A 10148-nucleotide genomic window follows, 5' to 3' on the forward strand; every position below is an offset into this window, starting at 1 on the left:
TATCATTGTATAATTAATTATTACTATTTTTGATATTATTGTTCCTGAGTAAATAAGTATTAATGTAATGGGTTATGAGGGTAATATATACATTTATATAACATATATGTATATATAATCAAGGACCTTTGTTTTTTGTGGATAGTTGTCTGGTTAGCAGTCATGCTGCATCTTCTTATTTTCGTAAATATTGCGATCATCCTGAACACACATTGGATCTAATAATGTCTTCACTCTTCCTAGATATATATACTACTTTCAAGAAGGGTTTAACATTGGTTGGTCGTTTAATAAAAACTACTTTGAACTTGTGAGAATTGTTTAGAACTATTCAACATCTTCTTTCCTTTCTGTGGTCTCAGGGAATAAAGTGCATTTCTTAGTTTTTATGCAAACTGTGCAAATTCATTGAATGATTTGTCTTTTTATAGCTATTCACAACAAGAAAAACTACACGTAAGAATATATCAAAAATGATAGGTGTCCACTTATAAATTAAATAGATAATTATGTCTATAATTATTGTTAAATACAAGTGGACACACACAATCATTTCAGCTATTCCTTCTGCCAACAGGATTTTAAGATGTGACATTTATGGTCTAGATTTTTGACTTTGTACAAGCACCAAATGTTGTTTAAAGTAACAGTTGATGTATTTATTTAGATGTCTTCCATTTAACTTATCTATTTTGTACATATGTGTATTGGTGAAAGGGAAAAACATAAAAAAAAACATGTACACCCACACTGCCTGTTTACCATCTAACAACAGCAAAAATTTGGAAAGCAGGTAAAAAATGTGGTGTTTGTAGCTTTATAATAAATTTCATTATTATACTTTCAACTACTATTCAACCTTGAATCAACGTTGAATGGATGTTGAAACTTCAACGTTGAAATGACAACGTTAATTCAAATTTTCAAAATCAAACATAAATTTGACATTGTTTCAACGTTGAGAAACAACCTTGTTTCAACGTTGAATCAACGTTGAGTGCCTGCTGGGATACCTCGTAGTTAAGCTAGTAAATTCAATAAGAAAAGATACCTGTTAGTTCTGTTAGAAAAGCAAAGATAGGAGTAATACCTCTATAATATTACTATTTGTATGATACGTTTCGCGAAAAAATTCAGAATGAAATACCAGGACACATAATTAACTTTTACTATCCACACTGATCTGTCTCCACACTCGTAATTATTTAGAATATAAATTTTACTAAACCACTTATGTATATAAAGAGGAATAACTCAGTACTTTTTAACTGAATAATTCTATCACTATAATGAAAATACTTTCTTCTATTTTAAAGACAAGCAATTGCATTTTGATATGAACAATGATTATTATGGTTTAGTGAAAATTCGAATCAAGCTATTGATATTTTATCGTAAATATATATTTGTAAATAACACTTTGTCCAAAGAAATAAATGCTGAAATATACTTTAAAAACGCAACTTCAATAAATTTTGAAGCTGACTGAGTACTTAACCTGGAATTGGATGTTATGAATATTCTAGAAATCTAACTAATGTTTGGCTATTTTAAAAGTCTTCGAAGCAAAACATTACGCTTTTTTACACATCCTAAATTAGCATGCAATTAAAATTTAGTCACCGAAAAGGTATTTCAAAAATACGCAATGTTTTTCAACTTTGTACTTGTTTAGCTTTATAACTGTTTTGATCTGAGTGTCACTGATGAGTCTAATGTAGACGAAACGCGTGTCTGGCGTATTAAAATATAATCCTGGTACCTTTGATAACTATTTTAAAACAATTCAAGCTTTCATTTGACCCTCAAAACTCCTTCCTTGATGGGTGCATTTTACATAGACAAATAAAAACGTATAATATAATCAAAATGAGGATGTTAATTTGATGTATGCCTTTTTGTGCTTCTTCGTTACATTTGTTGTTTTTATAGTGATTAAGATGATAACACAATATTGACTGCTGTACCCCTTTTTTTGACATTTTTACCTATTGTGTCTGTTTGTTTTGTTCACGCATCGGTGACAATATAATGGAATTTAATGCAACTGTAATACAAGTGAGAGGTTTAGCTAGCTATAAAACCAGGTTCAATCCACCATTTTTTACATTTGAAAATGCCTGTACCAAGTCAGGAATATGACAGTTCTTGTCCATTCGTTTTTAATGCGTTTTGTTATTTGATTTTGCCATGTGATTATGGACTTTCCGAATTGATTTTCCTCTGAGTTCAGTATTTTTTTTTATTTTACTTTTTGATACCAAGTTGGCTAAAAATATCTTCAATGTTTTAAAAATGAACGAACAAACAGAAACTATTTTATGAGAATTTGTTTTACTTATTTCATGTAAGGTCAAAAACCGGCCATTATTACTAGTTCTACAACTATAGTGGTGACTATATTACAAAGTACCTAAACAACAATGCATCTTAAAATTCTCATCAGTAAAATTTAAAAAAAAACGACTAAATATTTGCCTTAGGAATTTTATGAGAAATATAAAAACACCTTCTATACGGCACTTCAATAAACATCAAGGAATTTCAAGAGTATGAGAAAGACTAACACTTGGCCTATAGACCTGACAACTACTCCATTTACATTAAAAGTCATATAAATAAATTCATTGTTGATCACAGGATTGAAATATACGCGATACACGCGTTACAAAAGACTAAGTCTTGACGCTTGTGTAATTTTCATTAAGAGTACATGAAAAAAAATGCGAGTCATACCGCTAAATACGCTTCTTGTTTTTTTTCTCCTAAGACAATTCAACATGTGTGGGCTAAAAATGAAGTTTACCTCTATTCAAATCAAAAAATGCGACGGATGCAGCTTTTAAAATGTCATTATTTTCAAAATTTCAGAGAATACATCTGCATTTAACTTTTTGTTGCTAAACAAGCTGTGATTACTTGGTTAAAAACTATGTTAGCTCTTTGTTGCATACCATACAAATGTCTGTTAAATTGTTTTATATGAATGATATTTTGATGTCAGTGCCTTTTTTAAGCTTATCATACAGTATAGTTTTCCTCATTGTTGAAGACCGTAAGGTTATCTGTAGTGATAACATACACTTCATATTAGTTTTGATGGATAGTTTCTTTTGCAATCAAACAACTTCTTATCTTTTTTTATAACCACAAGTTGGATTTTAATACATACCATAAGTAGCTGGTGAAGGTCTGGATTTAACAACAGCTTCTTTGCCTTTCTTTGCTTTGGGATAAATCATGCTGAAGCATTGCAGACCATCTTTAGTGAAAGCTCTATCTCTGTTGCAGTTCTCGTTGTAGTGCAATGCTGCAACACACAATCTGAAAGGGATTTACAACATTTATTAGTCAATATGTTGAAAAAATAAAAGTTTTGTTAGGTGTAAAATTAGTAAATTATAAACAAGAATGTGTCCAAAGTACATGGATGCCCCTCTCGCACTGTCATTTCCCATGTTCAATTGACTGTACAAATGTAATTTGGCATTTAAAATAGAAATATCATACGATACGGATAAGGTGTACTAAGTTTCAAGTTAATTGGACTACCTCTTCATCAGATTAACTACCTCGACCAAAAACTTTCACATGAAACTCTCACTTTAATTTTTTAAATCAGTGCCTTGACAAAAAAATTTAAACTGCAGCATGACAGACAGACAGACCATAAAACATAATACCCCTCTACTGTTGTAGGTGGGACATAATTACACACAGCAAATAAAATTAAATATTTACCGTGCAAGCATAGATGAGTAGAAAAAGTGGGTGCTCTTTGGTGCAAAGTTGTTAACCACAGAATGGAAAACCTCCAAGGCATAGGTCTGGTATACTGGAGATAACTTTGGTACATCTGTCAGAAGGTATTTGCTCTCTACAACAGCTTTCATTCTCTTATACGGCACAGAACCTGAAATAACAATTTTAGATGACCCTTAAAAAAATGTATATTAAGCTCGAAAATAATTGCAGAATTATCAATGGAACAAAGAGAGACAAATCTTGTTAGAAATGATAAGGGAAATAACTCTGTTACTAGTCTCATTATAACAAAGGCACCTGTGTCTTACTAACTTTGCTTCTGGAAATAAAGGTATAAGTACACTGTTTTAGTGTTTTCATTATCTGTCATTAAGGTTTCAAGTGTTGATTCTGTATAAAATATTTAGTCCAATAAACTGACATGGATATTGTGCTTGTCTGCTTAAAATTCATCATTTACATGTCTTTCTTTCTAAACAAATACTATATATACCCGGTACATTTAATTTAATATAAATACCTTCTTCAAGCCATTGACGGTCTTGTGATAATTCACCATGGTCGCACTTTGGATAGATGCTAGAATGCCCTTCATGCTTGTTGCACATGTGGTTCATGATGGACAACCACTTGGCTGTCTTCAAATCCCCATCCATTCCACAAGAAGAGGAAATCCAGTAGATATGGTTAACAATGGATTTGATCCATGGACGGATGTCTTTGCCTCCACTCTTTTTTGCTGCCGCTTCTAACTTCTTAGAAACACCTGTAATTGGAATAAGAAAGAAAATATAAAAAACTATGTCCAAAATGAAAATATAAACATTAACAATTAGGGTAAACAGCTCACAATCATAAATGAATTATTTTTTTGTGACAAAACAAGACTTTGTATTCATCACATATCCTTTTGATAACTATGGACCCTGTGTTGAAACTGACATTACATGTATGTGATTTGCTTATTGCTGAAGGCTATCTTAAGTGTGAACTGTTGTTTATTTTTTAGCCCGTTAGTCTCTTGAGGAGAGTTGTGTCCTTGCAATAATACCACATCTTCTTTTTTATAATTATGCATGCTTTAGTGAAATTAATCATATAAGACAATACCCCATTTAAAGGTCATAATCTTTTTATGAACGAAGAAATTGGAATTACTTTATTAGATGGGTCAATCTGTCATCATTTTTTTCTATGCTTTTGGTATATTATATCTAGCATTAGCTTTAAATTTTTTTTCTATCTGATGGATAAAACCTTAGTTTGGAATGATTTTTACAGATATACATTTTAATTACCTTTAGCTACATGCCATACATCAAAAAGATGTTTTTTGTCGCCCTCGCTGATCCTCATGTACTTCTTGATGGATGAGTGTCTGTCTGTCACAACTTCTTTAATATTGACATAGTCTTTGAGAAATCCCAGAGCACGCTTCAAGCCCTCTAGTTCCATGTGCGTTGAACCTTTCACCTCGTTGCTCTACAAAACAAAATAAAATATATATTATCTCAAATAGACATAAATTTCTAATTATCTAGCTAATTAAATATACATCGTCATGTATATAAGAACATCTAGAAAAATTTATAAAATCAAAAGAGAAATATATACTTATTTCATTTAGTTTTTTTCATAGTATTTCCCCCTCATTGTTGACTAAGCCGTGTGGGTATTGCTCATTATTGAAGACTCACTGTACATTGACTTATAATTAACTCCATGTTTTTTTTGCTCTGGTTTAGAGTTGTCTCATTGGCAATTAATCCACATCTTCTGGTTTTTACAAGACTACTGTTAATTTTTAATTATGTACACATTTTAAAGATAAAAGCCTATTTTTACCTGTATCAATTGGAAGTCAAGGATTTTCTTTGTCTGTAGGTCCATTAGGGTGTACGACCCATACTTGGCAGAATAACCCGGGGAATCACACCTTGCATCACCTCCCAATATAACATCAGACCCTCTCAATTGCTGTAGCAAACTGGACTGTTCGGAATCCCAGGCCATGGTAGCTGCTGGTGAAACATAAAAAGACTGTAGTCTGTTATAAGTCCTCATAGAAAACATCTGGACATTTAGGTGGTCAAACATTCTAAGAACTGATGTTGCGTTGCATCCACTTAACATAATTGCTGTAGCTGTCATTAAGTTGCTCCATGGCAGGCTGTTGTGGCTGGACTGGCTTTTCCAGATGGACAAATGTCCATTTACACAGATAGAGTTTGTCTCAATCAGGGTACCCTTGGATACTGTAATCACTGGAACAGCTTCACTGCTGCAATATCTGCACACGGACAATAACTCTGCTAGGGCTGACTCGCTTACAAGGAACTGCTTCTGTTCTTCAGGGGTTGCTTTTGCATTAAGACGGTAGTTTTTGGGTTCATCATTCATGTCATCGGCGTCAGCATCAGAACTAAAAAAAAATATATAGTTTTACATTGCATGCGATACTAAAATGAATTCCAGCAAATACTTGCACACTGGATGGTCTTAAGACCTTATTTTTGGATGAAAATTAATTACATTTTGTTGGTAAAAGAAATGAATTGGTTCAATAAGGTATGAAATGACAAATGCACATACATTAAAAGTTGGTTGTTCAGTGTGAGGCAAGGCTCGATGTTGAAGTCCGTACATTGACCTATAATGGTTTACTTTTATAAATTGTTATTTGGATGGAGAGTTGTCTCATTGGCACTCACACAACTTCTTCTTTTATCTATGTTCATTTTACATGTTAAATTTCAACCTACATACAAAATGAATCAAAATTTACTATTTCTTGTCCTCAGTATAGCATCTTTCTTTCAGCGATTTTTATTTATATTTTGTTTTAAGGATTTAGTTTTTAAAAACATGTGTTAGTTTTCTTATTTGAATTGTCATTTCTAGGCCTTTTGTAGCTGACTGTGCATTAGAGGCTTTGCTTATTGTTGAAGGCCATATGTGATCTATAGATAGTTGTTAATTTTGATTTCATTTTGGTCTATTGTGGGGAGTTGTCTCATGGGCAATCATACCTAATCTTCTTTTATATATACATATTGAATTATTATAAGTATATAAAGTTTTAAAAATTGAGAATGGAATTGACGAATGTTTCAAAGAGACTGGAAGCGGATTACAGAGTCTGTTTTTTAAACAGGTTGATCAATTTATATATATTCTATTTCCAAAAAATAATTATACATATAGTACTACATACCTCTGATCATCATCTGAGGGTTGGTAGTCCTCATCACTATCTGCATGGCTGGAAACCTCATCGTCATCAGAGTTTTGGGCTGAAGTGGTGTGAGTTGTTGTAGGTAGAGTACTGGCACATGTACATTTTGTAATGTCATCATCAGTCTGTGTAGCAATTGTACTGTATGTTGCTGAAGGTTGTGTAATCTTAAGATCTGTTTGATGTTTCCTGGTACGTTGCTGTGGACGGAGGTAGGATTGGCTTTTCTTGTGTTTTACTACTTTTGGTGATGGTGGTGGAGTAGTCTGTGTAACCATGGTAACTTTGGATGTATTGTTCTCTGTAACATTGGAGGTTGGCAGCTCTGGTTCTGGTTCTGGTGTTGTGGTACTGTCTGGTACTTGGAGTTGTACACATTCCGTCTCTCGTTCATAGTTGTCATATGCAAGCTGTAGGATCTGCAAAGAATAAATATTTGTTGTTTATTTAGTTTTACACAACTTTACTATGAAAGAGATATAAAAAACAAGTGGTCCCACAATGGTCAATCATGGTCAGTGGAGGATCCAGAAATTTTCCTAAGGGGTCCCACTGACACCTACAAAGGGAGGGAGGGTTGCACTTGCTCCAGTCCAGTCACAAATGCTTCAGTGATTCCCTATATAATTAACCAAATTTTTCCACAAAAGGCCCCCCCCCCCCCTGGATCAGCCTATGATGGTCAATTGCATTTCTGAATAATTAAATGGTCTAAAATTACAATTATAATGAAATCAAAAACATAGAGAAATATACATATTACTTCTTAAATCCCTTTAATTTGAGCTTTCATGGATAGTTGTCTGAGTAGCAATCAAAATTTCAGTGGCGGATCCAGGGGGAGGGTTTAAACCCCCCCCCTCTTTTATGGGGACGATCAATATATTTGAATGGGGACATAAAGTTGCCGCCCCCCCCCTTTTTTTTTCGAAAATGGCTGGATATCTCCCTGCAAGTTTACCACCAATTATTTGGTTCTTATATATTAATTTAATAATTTGAATTTTTAGTGTACACTTCAAGTTTAAAGTTTATTATAGCCACACTACATACATACATGAGGGTTTGGATGGTGTTAAATGATTATAGAATAATGCCTCTAAAAAATGAAGATTAGAGAATAAAGGGCAAAAAAAATGAAAATTTAGAGAAAAAAGGTGTTAATTTTTTTTAAGATTTGAGAAAAAAGGGGTGAAAATGTTTACAGAATAACAGACCCCCCCCCCCCCCCTCATACATGTACTGTATAAACACAATATGAAATTAAATGCACATTTTAAAATTTAGAATGTATATATAATGATCTGTGTAGAAATTTCATTACTTTTATATCAATTACTTCACCATATATATATATATCTCTATTATCAAAATATATTTCTTAAAAATGTTGGAGTTGAACATGTAATTAAATTGCATTAAATAAGAGAAAAAGACAGGTAATAAATTACCTATCACCTAACCAGAGACATGTCTCTGACCTAACCAAGTATGTTGGTGTGAAATTTGAATTACTGAAGCAGCTCACAATAAATGTGTAATAAGTATGACATATAACAGGGGAAATTTAAAAGTAATATTTAAAGAAATTTTAATACAATAAAATAAATTCATGTCTTTGTCCCCTCTTTAATCATCCTGATGAACATTTTCAATAAGTACTGATTTTTGTTTTTTGCTGAATTGTTATAATGTGTATATCTTCAGTCTATACTTATACTTTATCTACTACTCCCAGGTCTGTATCAATTGGATTTATTTGCATTATTAAAACTATATTATTCAGCTTCATGTCTTGTGCAATATAAAGACTTGAATACATACACTAGCCAAAATATTTGTTTCTCATTTAAGTCACCTTTTGCATATTTCACCTCAATAACCTTGCATCAACTTTCTATCATAGCATCTCTTCACATTTTTTTTTATTAAGAAATAAAATGACTTTCCATATGATAAATAAATCAAATAATTAGGGTAAATAATAGAAAATGAATTACAATACACTTTTTACACCTGCCTAATATTTATTAGAATCTATGTACTGCAGGTTATGTTTTAGTTATAGGGACAGACAGGCTTTGACATTTTTAATTTTTACTTTAAAAATTAATTCTTTATTGTCTAATTAGTTTGCTTATTATACTCCATTCTTTACAACGTAAAATTCAGCAACCCATTATTTCCTATCCTCCCACCCCCCTTTTTTTAAGCCGCACTTTCAGTCCTTTTTTCTCTATTCTGTAAAACCCCGTTGATTAACCGACAGTCGGGAAATGATTATTCCTACAGGTAAAACAGATATGCATTGCGTAATATGTGTCTGTAACATTTTCTCGAGTCTATTTTCCAACCTCACCTGTGCATCCCGCCGGTGATCATTGATGTACACAGATTCGCCGCATGTTACGCAATATTGCGTATTACCTATGTCTTACCTATCACCACCCTGAGGCATGACACCTGTAGCTTTCAACTTCAAAAGGTAACCAAGTATTGGGGATAAAGTGTGCCGCATACCTGTAACTTCTGATCGATGTAACTTTATGGTTCGATGTACACACCTGCACACGTGAACAGGTAGTGAGGTACACTAAGGAGGTACACGATACTAAATTTTCAACACTTAGCTATATTTATTTGGATATTGAAATTATTAAAAAAATATATATTATTAAAAGGGGATGCAATAAAATATTTGCGAAGATAAAAAAAAAATATATTTACCTCAGCTTTTCTCCGCTTCTCAAAAGCTCCACGCTTAGGTAAAGCTGGCTTTGGCTCAGCTGTTGTTGGTTGCGTCAATGGAATGTCAGGTACTGCATTTGGACGGAGTTTTGGCTTCATGGTAGGACATCCCTCGAGGTTCTTCATTACTTCTGGGTCACGATCGTAACATGAATTTTTAAAATGGGCGGAACAAAGTCTATGACTAGCGCCTGGTAGGAAGTCCCATCTCTTACAATAATGTGTCCACGCCTTCCTGGTTTGCGGGTTAATTGGAAAACGAAAAAACTAATTAAGTTGTCCTTCTTATGTCTATTGTTGCACCCACTGGCAGCACACAGAACCATTTTTAATCACTGTCATGTATTTTTCTTTAAGATATTCGGAAATGAAATAGCGCTAATTATGTATATACACCCGT

General features: G+C 32.9%; 1 protein-coding gene across 1 annotated transcript; it reads right to left on the reverse strand.

The window, feature by feature from the left end:
* Positions 1–3161: 3161 nt before the first annotated feature.
* On the reverse strand, positions 3162–9890 carry LOC139515032 (uncharacterized). The gene is made up of 7 exons (XM_071304592.1): positions 9728–9890; positions 6980–7419; positions 5611–6187; positions 5064–5247; positions 4286–4531; positions 3742–3913; positions 3162–3324 (listed from the first exon to the last, which is right to left on the reverse strand). The coding sequence occupies exons 1-7, from the start codon at positions 9872–9874 to the stop codon at positions 3162–3164; spliced, it is 1929 nt and encodes a 642-aa protein (XP_071160693.1). The 5' UTR covers positions 9875–9890.
* Positions 9891–10148: the final 258 nt, after the last annotated feature.

Source organism: Mytilus edulis, chromosome 3, assembly GCF_963676685.1.
Source record: "Mytilus edulis chromosome 3, xbMytEdul2.2, whole genome shotgun sequence".
NCBI classification, from domain to species: domain Eukaryota; kingdom Metazoa; phylum Mollusca; class Bivalvia; order Mytilida; family Mytilidae; genus Mytilus; species Mytilus edulis.

Bases quoted from the DNA above. Each gene is read 5' to 3' on its own strand.
- LOC139515032 (XM_071304592.1), bottom strand. From the start codon at position 9,874: ATGAAGAACCTCGAGGGATGTCCTACCATGAAGCCAAAACTCCGTCCA. The intron at 7,420-9,727 runs GTAAATATATTT...TATTCTTTGCAG, and splicing joins AGAAGCGGAGAAAAGCTGAG to ATCCTACAGCTTGCATATGA. The intron at 3,325-3,741 runs GTAAATATTTAA...AATCCCTTTCAG, and splicing joins TACTCATCTATGCTTGCACG to ATTGTGTGTTGCAGCATTGC.